The 17,110-nt window shown below is 36.2% G+C and overlaps 1 protein-coding gene across 4 annotated transcripts in view; it reads left to right on the forward strand.

Moving 5' to 3' along the window:
- The window catches only part of PIGN (phosphatidylinositol glycan anchor biosynthesis class N), a 102,529-nt gene that overhangs the window by 15,003 nt on the left and 70,416 nt on the right, over nucleotides 1–17,110 (forward strand). For 3 of the 4 annotated variants that reach the window (XR_005528166.1, XM_039230526.1, XM_039230527.1), the window contains 7 exons: nucleotides 2,252–2,504; nucleotides 5,550–5,671; nucleotides 6,186–6,284; nucleotides 8,518–8,624; nucleotides 12,698–12,822; nucleotides 14,483–14,613; nucleotides 15,493–15,609. Coding sequence is in view for 3 of the 4 variants with exons in the window: in XM_039230526.1 (XP_039086457.1) it covers nucleotides 2,284–2,504; nucleotides 5,550–5,671; nucleotides 6,186–6,284; nucleotides 8,518–8,624; nucleotides 12,698–12,822; nucleotides 14,483–14,613; nucleotides 15,493–15,609 (922 nt within the window). In the remaining variant the exon portion in view is untranslated. Of the gene's footprint in view, nucleotides 1–1,351; nucleotides 1,481–2,251; nucleotides 2,505–5,549; nucleotides 5,672–6,185; nucleotides 6,285–8,517; nucleotides 8,625–12,697; nucleotides 12,823–14,482; nucleotides 14,614–15,492; nucleotides 15,610–17,110 lie in introns of all 4 variants that reach the window. The other variant, XM_039230525.1, reaches the window with a different exon arrangement.

A 17,110-nucleotide genomic window follows, 5' to 3' on the forward strand; every position in this document is an offset into this window, starting at 1 on the left:
AGGGCTTGTGAGATAAGAGAAATCTATATCGCTTGTGTTATCTTAATTTGTCATTAGGAGAATCAGTATTCAGCTAAAAAAATGTTTCTGGATACAGTATATCAAAAGCCTTAAAGGAGCTCATAGCCTTTGACTCAGTATTTCATTTATATGCAATATTCTAAACACATACTGTGAAATATCTAAAAGTTAACATTAAAAACTACAAATCATGTTGACACTTTTAATAGTGAAAAAATGGGGGATAAAAAGCTCTGTTTAACAGCATGGGGGTGATCAGGAAAATTTCAGTGTACCCGTAGAATAGAGCATGGTAATGGTAAAAGGTGTGTACAAAGAGGGTTTTTTGTTTTGTTTTGTTTTGTTTTGTTTACGTAATAAAGAAATCTTAATATACAATAAGGGGGAAAATATATAAATACATAAAATTGTGAGTCTTTATAAAAATGTAGAATGGAGAAAAACTATAAGAAACGTAACCGATTTTTCTTTAGGTGGTAAAATCACAGGTGATGTTTCTGTATTTTCCAACTTTATCACAGTGATTGTTTTATTTTTTATTTATTTTTTTTTTAAATTTTTTTAATGTTTTATTTATTTCTAGGAGAGAGAGAGACAGCGTGAGCAGGGGAGGGTCAGAGAGAGAGGGAGTCACAGACTGAAACAGGCTCCAGGCTCTGAGCTGGCAGTCAGCACAGAGCCCGANGAGTCACAGACTGAAACAGGCTCCAGGCTCTGAGCTGGCAGTCAGCACAGAGCCCGACGCGGGGCTCGAACCCGAACCGCGAGATCATGACCTGAGCGAAAGTGGGACGCTTAACCGACTAAGCCACCCAGGCGCCCCAGTGATTGTTTTATTTTTATGTTCAGAATACCATTATTAAGATGGTGCTTGCTATGTAGTTGAAATTCAGATATATTAGAAAAAGAATATTTATTCCGAGAGTCTTGTCTTAGGTTGCAGACCAGCATCTTCTTACTAAGGGACTTTTTGTACTTTGTGGAATATCTTTGATACTTACTTGACTCTTGATTCTCTTAGGAAAATAGTGGCCCATAATTTGGCCAATTTACTCTATGTCCTATTCTTTTTATGATGTGCTTGACCTTGATAAGGGTTCCCCCTCGCCCTCCCCCACCTCCAGTGTTTCAGGGTTTTTACAAAGTATTTTGCCATCCTTTCCTTCTATGATGTAATTCTTTAGGCCAGGAAGAATAAGAGGTGCCTATAATTAAAATTAATTGATCTTTGATGTTTTTCAGCTAAGGATCACTGTAGGTAACTAACTGTAGTTGTATTACAAGAAAGACAAATGAAGAATACTTTGTTGTTGTTGTTTTTAATCTGCAGGGAGATTCACCAACAAAAGTAAATTGTAGACTGGCTTGAAAAACACTCCCATGGATTTGATCTTGGCAGTTAATGGCATACTGTCTTACAGTATTATTTAAATGTTTCATATTGCTTAGTTTTCTTTCTGTAAGTATTTGTAAGCTTATCAGATCTGTGACTATGTCTTCTTGGTGTTCTCTGTTGTACCCCATACACAGTTATCCACAGAATATGTGCACAAGCATTTTCATTGAATGAATGAATATAACCTTCACCTTTTTGTATTGGCTCAGGGAACTAAAAGTGTTCCCTTAGTGAGTGTACATTTCCTGAAACATACGGAATTTAACTACTTTTTCCTTCCTATAATTCAGCTAAATAGACAAAAATGCATGTTATCTGCTCAACTTGGTGATTATCAGGAGAATCTACCAATGTCCCGAGCTGATAACCAAAAGTCAAAACAAAATCCACAAATATTTAAGTAATGTTAAATTCCAAGAATATCAGTGGTGGTCATATGGGCAGCCAAGAGCACCGTGCGTGATTTTCTGTTTTATACACGATTTGATTTGACTGAACCCTGACTCATTTTAAGATTCATTTAATTCTTTGTTTTTGATCCTGTGTTAGTTTTTATGAACTTACCTTGCATTTAAAATTATTCTAAATAAATAGTTTAGTGGTGCTGATTGTGTGTTATACTTAAACTTTCTCTTTGTGCGGGTGTATTTTATCATGTATTTCTTTCAGTATTATATCATTAAATAATGTTATCACCATAAATGAAAGTGAATTACATAAATTATGTAATATTTTAAATTATGTGTTCAGTTCTACTTGCAGTCATCAAAATATGTAAAAATATGTGTAGTTGCATTAAGGATTATCCAGATTTAATTTTGTTCCCTCTCTCAGTTTTTCTTGAAGACTAATTAGTCACACTGGATATGCTGCTCTTCTTTATTTTGGGATTGTTCGTACATTTTGTGTTCTTCGGCTCCATCTTTGATATTTATTTTACCTCTCCTTTGGTTCATGGGATGACTCCTCAGTTTACGCCATTGCCTCCTCCAGCAAAAAGATTAGTACTGTTTGTTGCGGATGGCCTGCGGGCAGATACACTTTATGAACTAGATGAAAATGGAAATTCTAGAGCGCCATTTATTAGGTAAGCATGTCAACTGAAACAGAGAAAATGTTACCCTGATATCGTCTGATCTTATGTCGGACATAGAAGTGATGATGAGAAAGAGAAAAGGGCACATATGTATCTACCTTTGTCTTGTGGATTAACAGGGTTTATTTCTTCCCAGGAGTTATGTGTGACCTTAGCTGCTTGGCCTAGCTTGGCCTCATTTCCCGAACGAACCTGGCTTACAAATTGCTATATTATCTTTTTTCTTATAAAATAAGCCTGTTACATTTCTAAAATAATGACAAGCATAAATATTAGTGAATTGCTAATTTCAACAGTGTTTTGCTAGAAAATATAGAGTTCAACTCAAAATACACCTATAAAATATAGAAAGCCCTTCCACATCTATGTCACTGTTAAATATGGCTTTAGAGTTTATGAAGTGCCTTTGGAAAGAAATATTTAACTTGTTAAACTTATGGGGCTCCTACAAATAATTACTGTCTTTCTAACTAGTGGCCAGTCCCCCAAAAACCCTTCCTAATGCTGTTGTAGAGAGAGTGAGACTCAAATTCAAGCGGAAATTTACCTAAAATATTATTCCATCTTTCCCTGTTCTCACCTGCCATCATTACTTTTCTCTCTTTACTGTGTTTTATTTATTTACTTAAGTTTATTTATTTTGAGAGAGAATGAGTGTGAGCAGGGGAGGAGCAGAGAGAGAGGGAGAGAGAGAGAACCTGAAGCAGACTCTGCTCCCTGTCAGCATGGAGGCAGAGGAGGGACTCAGGCTCATGAACCGAGAGATCATGACCTGAGCTAAAATTGAGAGTCTGCCGCTTAACCGACTGAGCTCCCCAGGTGTCCGTTTTACTGTGTTTTTTAGTTTTCTTTATAGTACTTAGCATGTGCAGGGTCCATGAAGGCTGGGCCTTTGTTTTGTACACTGCTTGATTTCCAGTTCTTAGAACATAGTAGGCAGTTAATAAGTATTTGTTCAGTGCTAGAAGAATGAAGGACCTTGGATTCCTGTTAATTTCCAGAAATAAATTAAGAGTGGCTCACAGAAATGCATAATATACTAAAGGATCAAAGTAAGTAAGTGAGCAACTCAGGGCAGTGGGAAAAGATGAGCAAGAAAAAATCAAACCAGAGTTCAGTTCACAAAAATATGTCACATACATTTCTACAAATAATTAAAACTTTGGGTGATATATTTGGATGAATTTCTTAGTTGTCAAAGAGAGAAATATAGTTTATTGCAAATTACTGGTTCTGAGGGAAGAGGCCAGCTTCACTGGTAGCACTTGTTTCTTGTTTGGGGGTGGGTAGCAGGCCAAGGGCGCGTGTGGTTGATGTGCCATTGTGTTTACAATTTCTGGAATCTTCTAGTTTCCTTTAAACCTGTTTGTGAAAGGTTTTATTTGTTCTTCCCTTTGTCTTTTAAAAAATATGATCTGAACTGATCAAAATTTTTTTAAACAGAGAGATCCAAATTTCTTTATACTTCCCGCTTTGTGTTGAAGTTCGGTTTTTGTTAAATAACTGGAGAAGTTAAAAAATGTTTCTCCTTTAATAAGTGGGTCACTGGTTTTTCAGACTTTTTACTATGCATGCATCTAACCAAAACTGGTTTTAGTATGAGGTAAGTCAGTATTTAAGAATATTTAAACCAGGGTGGCTCAGTCCATTAAGCATCCAAGTACAACCCAGGTCCTGATCTCACGGTTCATGGGTTCGAGCCCCACATCGGGCTCTGTGCTGACAGTTCAGAGCCTGGAACCTGCTTCAGATTCTGTGTCTCCCTCTCTCTCTGCCCCTCCCCTACTTGTGCTCTGTTTCTCTCTCTCTCTCAAAAATGAATAAACATTAAGAAAAAAAAGAATGTCTAAACCAGTTAACTAGTAGTTATTATTTTGGGCATGAGGTGTTCATCTTGAAAACCGTTACCAGTGCAGTGAGTGTCGTATAGCGAGTTGCTCTGCAGGTCCTTCACCGGCAGTGGTATTGCTGTGGTTTGCTTTCTCTGGGATTCAACTAAAGAATACTGACACCACATTTTAGCAAAGAAAACTTTTGACCGTTTTAATCTCAAATTTAGGAATGTAATTTAACTCCTAATTGGGAGCTAATTTTTAAAATTTTATTTTGTGATTGTTTTTTTAAGAAATTTTTTTGAGAATTTAATTTTTTATTTTGAGAATTTTTCAGGATGGAGAAATTGAAAGGATTATAATGATGAACATCTGTATGCCCTTATCCTAAGTTCAACGGTTTTTAATTGTTTTCATATTTGCATTCTCTCTCTCAGCACACACACACACACATTTACACACACACACGCTTAAAGTTTTAATTACCTTTTCCTGAATAATTTGAAAGCACTTACTGCCGAACACTTCAGCGTGTATTATGCAAGAAGGACTTTCTCCTGCATGACTGCAATACCGCATCACATCTAATGAAATTTGACTTTCACGGAACAATATTGTGCGTGTCAGTTATTTTTTCAGTAACAAACCATCTGAATACTTTGTGGCTTCATACACATGTGTAGTGGTTGGATGGTTCTTTATCCCACCTTGGCTCACACTGCCGAATCCAACTTGTCAGCTGGGCTCAGCTGGGATCAGAACTCACAAACTGTGAGGTCATGACCTGAGCTCAACTCAGATGCTTAACCGACTGAGCCATCTAGGTGACCCAGAAAGATTCTGTTACTTCTTACATTTTGACTCACTTTTTGGTTTTGATTCCTTCTGGAATAATCTTATTTTTCTTTTTCTTTTTTTTTTTTTTAATGTTTTATTTATTTCTAGGAGAGAGAGAGACAGCGCGAGCAGGGGAGGGTCAGAGAGAGGGTGTCACAGACTGAAACAGGCTCCAGGCTCTGAGCTGGCAGTCAGCACAGAGCCTGACGCGGGGCTCGAACCCACGAACTGAGAGATCATGACCTAAGCGAAAGTCGGACGCTTAACCGACTAAGCCACCCAGGTGCCCCAGGAATAATCTTATTTTTCTAAAGCTCTAACAGGACTTAATCATAGTCTGTGTTAACTATTCATTGATATCTTTTAGGGATATCATAATGCATGAAGGCAGCTGGGGCATATCTCATACCCGTGTGCCAACTGAGTCTCGGCCAGGTCATGTGGCCCTGATCGCTGGGTTTTATGAAGATGTCAGTGCTGTTGCCAAAGGTATTGTCTGGATTGATGACTTTATTGTATGAAAAATTTGTTGCATAAACCTAGCTTCTTTAACACTGAATCATGACACAAAGTGACGTGTGTCTTGACATACTTTTGGCAAGTATTTTAGCATGCCTTATTCATAAACACACACTGGTGTTAATTCAAGAATTAAACTTTGCTTTTGTCATCCTCTGCTCCTAAAACAATCTGATTGGATGGATCCACGGTTTTCCTGGATGTTAGCTCTCAAAACTTCCAAAGAAATTCCTTATCTTAGTAAGAAGGAAATTATCTATTATAAACTTTAAAAGAAAATTATGGTATATGAGATTACTTAAAGTAAAATCTTAAAATAATTTATGGTTTAACACATGTAACAAAATCTATTATCAGTTTTGCATTTGTTTTGCAATCCTCATTGTTATTATTTGAAGAATACTACTTTAAGGGTTATACTAATACTTTACCAGGTATATATTACTATTGTTACTATTGGCTTCTTTTTTCCATGACCTTGAAGGATGGAAGGAAAATCCTGTGGAATTTGATTCTCTTATTAATGAAAGCAAGTACACATGGAGCTGGGGAAGCCCAGATATCTTGACTATGTTTGCCAAAGGTAAGAGTCATTGATTGTATTCCCTCACGTCATGTAGTTAATAAATCAATATGGTAATTTTTATGTTACTTACTGTATTTTATTGATTTTTGAGATACTTGTTTTTAATACTTAACCTCTCTGACATAGGAATGTATATTTTAATGGATAGACATGTCTATTTGATTCTTTATTTTAGTTGTACTTGAAATATTGCCACATCATATACTTGTTAATTTCTTGAATGCAGTGAAGTGGTATATGGCTCTAACATTTAACAGCTTTATAATCTTGGCGAGTTCAATAACTTCTCTGACCTTCAATTTGCCTTTTTAAAAATGTGGTAATAGTTTCTATTTCATAGGTTTGTTTTTAGGATTAAATTAGATAATTCTTGTTAGACAGCAACACGCTTATCACATAATTCTTCATTATGACAATGATGTTGATGTCTGGTTCATTTTATTTTGATAAATTATAAGATGTTTGTAGATATTCACAGAAAGATTTAAATGCTATAACTTATTTCTATTATCATATATTCAAGATCATGACATTTGGATTTGTTGTGTTTGTTTCTGTGCATTGATTAGAAACTTCACTTATATTATTTTCTAAAAATCGTTTGGATTCCATTTGAATTTTGTGTCATTGAATGCTTTTTATTTTATTTATTTTTAAAAATTTTTAATGTTTTTCTTGAGAGAGAGAGAAAGACAAGGCATGAGCAGGCGAGGGGCAGAAAGAGAGGGAGACACAGAATCCAAAGCAGGCTTTAGGCTCTGAGCTGTTTGCACAGAGCCTGATGCGGGGCTCGAACTTATGAGTTGTGAGATCATGATCTGAGCTGAAGTTGGGTGCTTAACTGAGCCACCCAAGGGCCCCTTTTAAATGCTTTTTAGTGAGAGCCGAATGATTGGTCATTTTACTTAATGAAAAGGTTTTATAACCTAATGCCTAGACATAGGTGTAATCTTAATAATTGGAATTGTTGAGTATTATTGTGTGTCCTGAAAGCAAAATATACATTCAGAATTTTACATATTATATTCTATATTCATAGAACATTCTTATGTAGGGAAAGCCAAAAAAAACCCTCAAACTGCTTGCCATTTATATATACTTCCTTCTTTGGAAAGCAGTTTACCTTTTGGGGAGACTGGAAGTGGTGAGGATGGATTAAGTTCCTAGGACTCACCAAGCTTACCTCCTACTTCAGGTTATAGTTGATAGGATTGGACCAATGCCTGAATCAAAAATAATCCAATAGAAATATTCCATTTCTTTTGGTAACGGTAACCAAGAAAGCCACTGAGGTCTTTACTTAGGATGTGGGAAGTGGAATAGCTGAGTAGTGGTAGTATCTTTGGAACTGGATTGCTATTTTAAGAGATTATACCTTAGTTATATTTCTTCCTGGTGACCTATAAGAGCCTATCTCAGAAATTCACTAAGGTGATTAGATTCTTAATAAAATCTTGCAAAGGTATAAGATTAATATGTTTGTTCACCCCTTCGGAGAATGTAGCAATAGACAATACTTATTCTCTTATATTTAGAAAAATATACATATTCTATGAATAAGATAAGTGTTTGAATTTTCTTCTTGCTTTAGGAAGTGTTGTAAACCAAATGACTTCATCTGTTTTAAATTGTAGCATCCTGGGGTGCCTGGGTGGCTCAGTCAGTTGGGTGTCCGACATCTGCTCAGGTCATGATCTCATAGTTTGTGGGATTGAGCCCTGTATCGGGCTCTGTGCTGAACGCTTGCTCAGAGCCTGGAGCCTGCTTCAGATTCTGTCTCCTTCTCTCTCTGCCCCTCCCCTGCTCTCACTGTCTCTCAAAAATAAATACATGTAATAAAAAAATTTAAAAAAAATTGTAGCATCCAAAGACATACAGACTTTTTGAATAGGTTGATCTGTACAGAGAGACAGGTTTTGGTGTTTATTTTTGTGCTATCATGTATCAGCATTGTGACTTTGGCCAAGTTAATTAACTTACATGTAGCGTACCTATAAATTAGAAGATTATTGTGAGAACAAAAAGCAATAGCATGTGTTAAAGTACAAATCATGGTCCGTGGCACATGAAATAAATGTTAATTATTCCCCCTATCTTTCTCTTCCCGTCATAATACACAATGCCTTATGAAAAATTCTGGTTACTCACAGAAATCTTTAAATGACTGTTTCATATATAATGAAGGCCTAAAAAATTTTTAAAAATATTTTGCCCCAAATTTCCTCCCTAGGTGCTTATGGAGACCATGTTTACACATGTAGCTATGATGCTGACATTGAAGATTTTGGTGCTCATGATGTAACAAAACTGGATACTTGGGTTTTTGATAAAGTTAAGGTGCGTGCTCTTGAGTTGATAATCTTCAGCACACATAGTTGTACCTACAGTACTAGAGAGTGATTTGTTAGTAAATGCATCTTAGTTTTTTCCTACTTGCAGGAACTTGAAAGTTCTGTATTTGTAGCATGCTATTTTAGAAAGACTGGACTCTAAGAAACTACAAATGAGTTGCTCTAGGAAGTAAAGTTGTTTGGACTATTTGATAGTGTCAATCATCATAGTTTTACCAGCTATTCTATAGAATTGACATTTTTAAAAATTGTTTGAAAATCTCAATTGTGGACATTGGCTCTCCTTTCTTCCTGTCCATTGTTTCTTATTTACAAATTACAACTTATAATTTACCTGTTGGAAGAAGCATTCATTGCTTGACCTTTAATGATTCTTATTTTTACCAGTAGTGTCTTTTGAACTGACATTGTGGTCTTCTCCACAATATGGTCATTTGTGTTAGTTTGTAAATGTGTTCCTCAGTATATGACAGCATTTTTCTTTGTATTTACTTAGCAGGAATTAAGTATTCAGTGCATTCTTTGACAAACCCTATTTCGTTTATCAGGATCTTCTTGAAATTTTCTGTTTTCTTTTAACATATACTTTTGTCAACAGGGTAAACTTTCAGGTTAAATAACATCTCTTTAAGAAAATAATTAGCAAATTACTCTTCTAGTGATTGCTTCATAAGAGAATCTACTTCTGTTAGCATCTGCTGAAAGGCACTTGCTTCTAATTTCATATACATAGCTAAAAATGCTCCAGAGTCGTGGATTTGATTCCTTGTGGGTGAGCAGATTTATAGTTTGTGGCTGCCCTGATTTTATGCCTTTTTTTCCTTTATTTCAACACTGATTGTGTTGGTGATATGATAATGAGTGATCAGGAAAAAAAAGACTTTCACGTGACTTTATAAAATAATGGTATATATGTATAATAATAACAATGAACATGAAATCATCAGCAGTGGGAAGTAGTATGAAGGGAAAATACAGGGACTAAGAATATATCTTTAGAAAATTGTGATCCAGACAGTTAGGGGAAGGCTTTCCTGAGAGTTTTGAGATGATCTCTGAAGAAGTATAGGCAACAATGAAATGGATCTGGATAGTACGTGAGGAAGAGCCACCAGCATTATGTAAATCTTGGGCCCTGAAGGAAGAGCCAGCATAATAGATTTGAGGAACTGAAAGAAGGAGTTTAGTGTGGCAGAAATACTGACTAGGAGCAAGGTCTGAGATAAGGCTAGAGAGGGAGTCTGGGCTTGTGCCCTGTCAAGAGACTCATGTTTAGTTCAGGCAAAATGAATCCATGGAAATGTCTACTCACCTTTTTTTTTTTTTTTTTTTTGACACTGGTAAAGTACATATAAAATTTGCCCTGTTAGCCATTTTTAAGTATATAGGCTCAGTAGTGTTAAGTATATTCATATCGTTGTGTATCTAGTCTCCAGAACTTTTTCATCTTGCAGAATCGAAACTCCGTGGTCATTGAACAACTCCCATTTCCTCTCTCTCCCAGCCTCTGGCAACTACCATTCTACACTCTGTTTCTATGTATTTGTTTAATCTAGCTACCTCATATCACTGGAATCATACCGTGTTTGTTCTTTGTGAATGACTTGTTTCACTTGGCATAATGTCCTTGAGCTTAAGGCATGTTGAATCTATTTGCTTTTCAAAACTCACTTTGTGCATCGTCTCCTCTTTTAGGCCTTCCATGGCTTTCCTTTGCTGCACCTCACTTCAGTTAGACTTAGATAACTCTTCCCTACTCCCTTAATACCACTGTCTTAAGTACTTCGTTACGCTATACCACAATTGATGATACATGGCATATCCCCCTTCCGTCCTATGTAGAGATATGGACTTTTTCCCGTTGTTACCTCTAAATTCCTATCAAGGAATTGTCTGGTACAGAGGTACAAATAATAGATTAGGTTCAGTTCTGTATAATAGGTAAAAAAAAAAAAAATACGGCTTAAAAGTTTACTTTTATCTCAGTGAAGTTAATGCCAGCAGAAGACAGCCCAGGATTGATGGAGTCCAAGATTGACATAATGCTTCCATGGTGTCATTAAGACCCAGTCTTGAATTCTCTTCTGTCCTCAGAGGAGTTTTATCTCCCAAGTTTTTTCATGATCCAGGAGATGCTGGAGTTGCAGCCATTATTTCAGTGTTTTAGGTCAGCAGTGCAGGGAATTGAAAAGGACCTTTTTTCCCTATTATATTTATTTCAAAGAGCCTGAGGGTCCTTATTGTCTTTTGACTGAAATATTTGACTTATATCTTATTGGCCACAACTACTAAGGCACGTCTAGCTGTGAGAGAGGATGGGAAATATGTAGGTTTTAAGGTTGGAGCATTGCCACATTTCATGAAATCACAGGTTTTTACTCAGAGAGAGAGGGAGAATGCATGTTGGGGGGTAGTCATCTAACATTCTCCCTTGATGCATAACAAATATTTGTTGAGTGCAGAAATGAATGAGTGCTTTTGCAAGGAGATGAGAAAAAGTGGGGGCTCATGGTCCTGAGTATACTAAATATGAAGGGGAAAGTAGCTAGGGCTGTATTTCACCTCTTACATACAAAAGACCAACTTTTGGGGCGCCTGGGTGGCTCAGTCGGTTGGGCGTCCGACTTCAGCTCAGGTCATGATCTCACAGGTCATGGGTTTGAGCCCCGCATCAGGCTCTGTGCTGACAGCTCAGAGCCTGGAGCCTATTTCTGATTCTGTGTCTCCCTCTCTGTCTCTACCCCTCTCCAAGTTGTGTTCTCTCTCTTTCTCTCTCTCTCTCTCTCTCTCTCTCTCTCAGATGAATAAACATTAAAAACTAAAAAAGACCAACTTTTAAAAAGCCAATAGGAATCTAACATGTTGAGCTCTGCAAGAATAGAATTTCATAAGTTCACAGATCTTGTGTCCATGTATGAATGAATAGCACTTCTTACATGGCTGAATATTTTTTTTTACCAATCATGGAACAAATTATAAATGTTCCTCCACTTAAGTTGCTTGGTTTTTTTGTTTTTTGTCAGCTTTCAATGATATCTTTAGAATTGAACTCCATTCTCTTGAAGAACTCACCACTTCCATCTAGATTGAAAACTTAGGGGCTAAGTAGAATGCATATGAAAGTTAGGGGGCAATTTTATGCTTTTGAGGAAGATGTAGCAGGTTACATATCATGGTTTTTTATTTACCTCTCTTCTTGAGTAGCAGGTTTCTCTAATGACACAGTTTGTATTTTTTGGTATTTTTAATGATGAAGAATTATTTCAAAAAATACTTCAGGCTTTTGTTGGACAATGAAATCTTTCTTGTTCAAGTTACCATCTACTAAGAGACATTTATGTATGTATGTATGTATGTACATAATGACAATTATGTATCTTGGCAGAGCCTGTTGACTTATTTAAAATAGTTTAAAAGTATTCCCCACCGATACTTGTTTACATATTCATATGTATGTGAATAGAGGTTTAATTCATTGTCTTAGAAAGGCCTTCTGAATCCAGTTTATAATTATGAAACAGTATAATAATTTTTGACCCATATTTTATTAAGTGGGCATTTTTCTATCACACGATGGGAAGAACAGGTTCTAGTCTTGGCGAAAAGGAACTTGTTCTGAAGCTATTCACTCTGTTCAAGTGAGCAGTATCAGTTGGGCAAGGGCGGTAATGAGACAGGACAACGAGAAGTAGTCCAGTTCCTAAAACATTTAAAAATGATAAAATGTTCCTAAATTGTTGCCACTGGTACTGTTTTATTTTTGGCTTTTGTCAACATATGTCTTCAAACTGGTATATTCTATTTAGCACTTAAGAGATCTTCGTGAAATCAAGGTCCCTTTTCTAGAAGGCTTTTTTGGCCTAATTATAGCCCAGCTCACTCATTATTCAAGTGCTGATGTGTGAACTGACAATAAGGACTTTGTGTTGGTAGGTTCTGAGGATAAGCTTAAACAAAGTAAGATAATTTTATAGTTATGTCTAAGTTGAATTAAATGTTTTCATCAGAATTATTTTTTATGTAAAATAAATGAACTAAATTTCTTTTTGTTACATATAGGAATTCTTTCATACTGCCAGAAACAACCAGTCTTTGTTTTCTAAACTAAATGAAGAAAAAATAGTTTTTTTCTTACATTTATTAGGAATAGATACAAATGGACATGCTCATCGACCATCATCAAGGTAATTTTAATGCTGTGTTTAATTTCATATTTTTGAGGGACTCAGGTATTCTTATTTGAACTTTTAAAGTATTATAACTTTTTTGTAATTATCACATTACTTACATTCTTCATTTATCAAGACAGAGAAAAAACTATTTTAGAATATTTAAGTAAATCTTGGGAAAAAAAGCATTTATATTATGTTAATATTTATATCACAAAAAGATGTAATTAGCTACTCCTTTTGTATTCATGTGATCAGTATTGTAGCTAGCAAATCATTATATAAAGTTTTGGATTTCTTTTTTAATTAAAAAATTAATTTTTTTTAATGTTTTATTTATTTCTGAGAGAGAGAGAAAGAGAGGGAGGGAGACAGCATGAGCAGGGGAGGGTCAGAGAGAGAGAGGGAGACACAGAATCTGAAGCAGACTCCAGGCTCTGAGCTAGCTATCGCACAGAGCCTGACACGGGGCCCGAACCCACGAACCATGAGATCATGACCTGAGCCGAAGTCGGACACTTAACCGACGGAGCCACCTAGGCGCCCCTAAAAAATTTGTTTTTAATGTTTATTTTATGAGACAGAGAGAGACAGAGCATGAGTGGAAGAGGGGCAGAGAGAGGAGACACAGAATCCAAAGCAGGCTCAAGGCTCTGAGCTATCAGCACAGAGCCTAGTGTGGGGCTTGAACTCACAGACCATGAGATCCTGCCTGAAATGAAGTCAGATGCTTAACTGACTGAGCCACACAGGCGCCCCTTTAAAAATTTTTTTAAATGTTTATTCATTTTAGAGAGACAGAGAGAGACTGAGTGCAAGCAGGGGAGAGGCAGAGAGAGAATGAGACACAGAATCTGAAGCAGGTTCCAGGCTCTGAGCTGTCAGTATAGAGCCTGATGTGGGTCCGGAACTCAAAACAGTGAGATCATGGCCTGAGCCAAAGTCGGACGCCTAACCCACCGAGTCACCCAGGTGCCCCTGTATACTGTATTTTAATAGCATTCCCTGTATAGAACAGCAAATATTTTTCTCAGTTTTGCAGACCATAAAAGGAAGAATCCATGTTTTACTTTTATTTTTTACTTAGAATTTGGTTTAGATAAGTCTAACTGTGTATAATGCCAATTGGTTAACTGCCGGTAATAAATACCATCCTCCCCTTTAACATGATAGACTATTTCAAGTGATAGAATTCATACCAAACCAACCTAGTCAACTATATGGAAGCTTAAATATAATTTGCTTGTAGTTTTATATTAATGTTTTATGTCACAAACACTCTAAGGGATGAGAACATTTTATACTTGAAACAATGATACCTATTAATGTGACAAGAACAATATAGTTTGCATCAATGAGTGGCATGAACTTGAAAGTCATAATGCATTTGAGATGTAAAAAGCATTCATTAAATTACATTTGCTAATCATCATTGGAGAGTATTCTCCTCTTAAACTATTTCTGAAAACTGTTTCAGATTCTTTGGGTTCTTTAAAAGGAGAGAATATTATTTTTAACAATATAAAGAGCTCTGATTTTAAAATATTAAGGATGAAATATAAATGTATTTTAGGAGTTAATAACTTTAGATGATTCATATTAGGTTCATGTTGAAGAAATTTGATTTTTTCAAATTAATGTAATTTAATTTGCTCTTCTATTTGTTTTTGAACAGGGAATATAAGGACAATATTAGACTAGTGGATGCAGGAATAAAAGAAATGGTGTCCATTCTTGAACACTTTTATGGAAATGATGGGAAAACAGCATTTGTCTTTACCTCGGACCATGGAATGACAGACTGGGGTTAGTCTGTCTTTAAGTGATGTGTACTTTATGATTAAAGTAGTTGTAAATGTAGCTTGCAGATATCTTGTAATGTTGAGGAGGATTAGATGTCCTAGTCTATGCAGAATGTCTAACATACAATTGTATGCTTCACATGCTAGTATAAAAAACCTGATCTTATATAAAGAGTCTTTTTTCTGGCTATAAAAGGAATATATTCTTATTTAAAATGAGAAATCAGAGAAAATTATGGAGAAGAAAACAAAAAGTGCCCATCCCATTATTTATCTAGCATTAACTAGAAGTGATGATAAACAGGGTAAGATTAAGGTGGTATAACCACGAATCCTAGGGCCCCTGGAAGTCTACCCTAGATGGCCTTGTCCTTTCTGTGAGATTCCTAAGGCAAACACAGTGTGTGCACAGAGAACAAAACAAGGCAAAGATGAAGTTTGGGTTCCCACATCACAGTGCAGAATTCTAGTGAGCTGGTTCCACTCTGTAAGGGGCTTTTGGTTACACCAGCCAGAGTTGCCTGGAAGAAATTTCTCATCAAGAGATTTTGCTGTCCTCTCCAGAACAGACCTGGCCTTGACCGACTGCTTGTCTTGCATGGCACTACTCTGGCCGCATCTCCTCCCAAGTCTTCTCATTAATATTCTTGTTCTTTCACCCAGTCGATCAACAAACATTCTTTTTGTTTTGTTTTTGCCTGTCTGTTGTTGATGCTCTGACATGCTTTGGGAATATTTTAAAACTAAGTACGATGCAGAGTTGTATACATTTGGGAGTGTGGTGGCTAGAAGTAGAAAGGTCAATTCTTTAAAATTATTTTAAAAAATGAATAGGTATAATTTCTTTTATCCTTGTCTATTACTCTTGATGTCTTATTTCTAGGTTTCCATGGGGCTGGTCATCCTTCAGAGACTTTAACTCCGTTTGTCACTTGGGGAGCTGGAATCAAGTATCCCCAAAAAGTATCAGCTCAGAAATTTGATGATATGTTTTTGAAAGGTATAAACATATATCTTTATTGTTTTCAAAAATGTAACATTTTAAAATAAAACCAAAGTTTAGGGGGGTGCCTGGGTGGCTCAGTTGGTTAAGTGTCTGTCTGTTGCTCTTGGCTCAGGTAATGATCTTACGGTTCATGAGTTTAAGCCCTTGAGTGGGCTCCGTGCTGACAGTGAGGAACCTGCTTGGGTTTCTCTCTCTCTTTCTGTCTCCCTTCCCCTCCTCCCTCAAAATAAATAAATAAACAAACATTAAAGTAAAATAAAACCAAAGTTTAACTTAAAAAAATCACTTTTCTAGGCATAGTTTTCATTTTGATATTTGTATCATTTCTCTTTTTATGTGTTAGTTTTGTATAGTTCTTATTTGGTTTATGATATTCAGATTGACATATATAGTCTTAGTTATCTGCCTTATGAAGATACAAGTATAGATTATACTATTGCTTTTTTTTCCCACAAGCCTTTTTATTGCTGAGTTTATCCACTAAACTCCTGAGTCATATCTTAGCCTGAGACTATCAGTCAGATAAATCACACATATATCACAATTGACATTTCACACCTGGACTGATTTTGCTCTGTCTATAGTACTTTGAAGGCTTTCTGTACTATCCAAGCCTCCCTTCCTTCCTCATCCATGAGGAAAATGAATTCCTTTTTCCTGGAGCTCTGCTTATTTTGTGAGGTAAGGGTTTTTTTTTGTGTTCCAGACTTTTATTAATTGGATAAAACAAATTCTTTTCAAATGCCTCACTCCAGATTAGTTGCATTATCCAAAACACTTGTTAAAAATACAGATTAAAAAACAAACAAATTTACATCGGGGCACGTGGGTGGCTCAGTTGGTTAAATGTCTGACTGTTGGTTTTGTCTCAGGTCATGTTCTTACAATTCTTGAGTTCAAGCCCTACAATGGGCTCTGCGCTGATGGTGCAGAGTCTGCTTGGGATTCTCTGTCTCTCCTCACTCTCTCTCTGCCCGTCTCACATCTCTCTCTCTCTCTCAAATTAAGTAAATAAACTTAAAAACAAACAAAAAACAGATTTCCAGACTTTGTCACTAGATGTTTTAATTCCATGAGTCTGGATGAGGCTTGGAAATATTCTTTTTAAAACCTCCAGGGATACATACACATTCATGGCCATATTTACCTATTTCTGTCATAGAAGATTCTTCGGTTTGCATAATAAAATTTCCTTAGACTCTTTTCTTAAATTTATTTTTTTATTGAGATAAAATTCTCATGCCATTTTATTTTTTTATTTTTATTATTTTTTTTTACAAATAGTTTATTGTCAAATTAGTTTCCACATAACACTCAGTGCTCATCCCCACAAGTGTCCTCCTCCATGCCCATCCCCCCCCCCCCCCCCCCCCCCCACTCCTCAGTTTTTGTCAGCATTCAAGAGTCTCTCATGGTTTGCCTCTCTCCCTTTCCCCCACCATTTCCACCCTTCTTCTCCCCCTTGTTTCTCCGTCAAGTTCCTCCTAATCCTCCT

Source organism: Hyaena hyaena, unplaced genomic scaffold (assembly GCF_003009895.1).
Source record: "Hyaena hyaena isolate Hyena2069 unplaced genomic scaffold, ASM300989v1 scaffold_47, whole genome shotgun sequence".
NCBI lineage: Eukaryota > Metazoa > Chordata > Mammalia > Carnivora > Hyaenidae > Hyaena > Hyaena hyaena.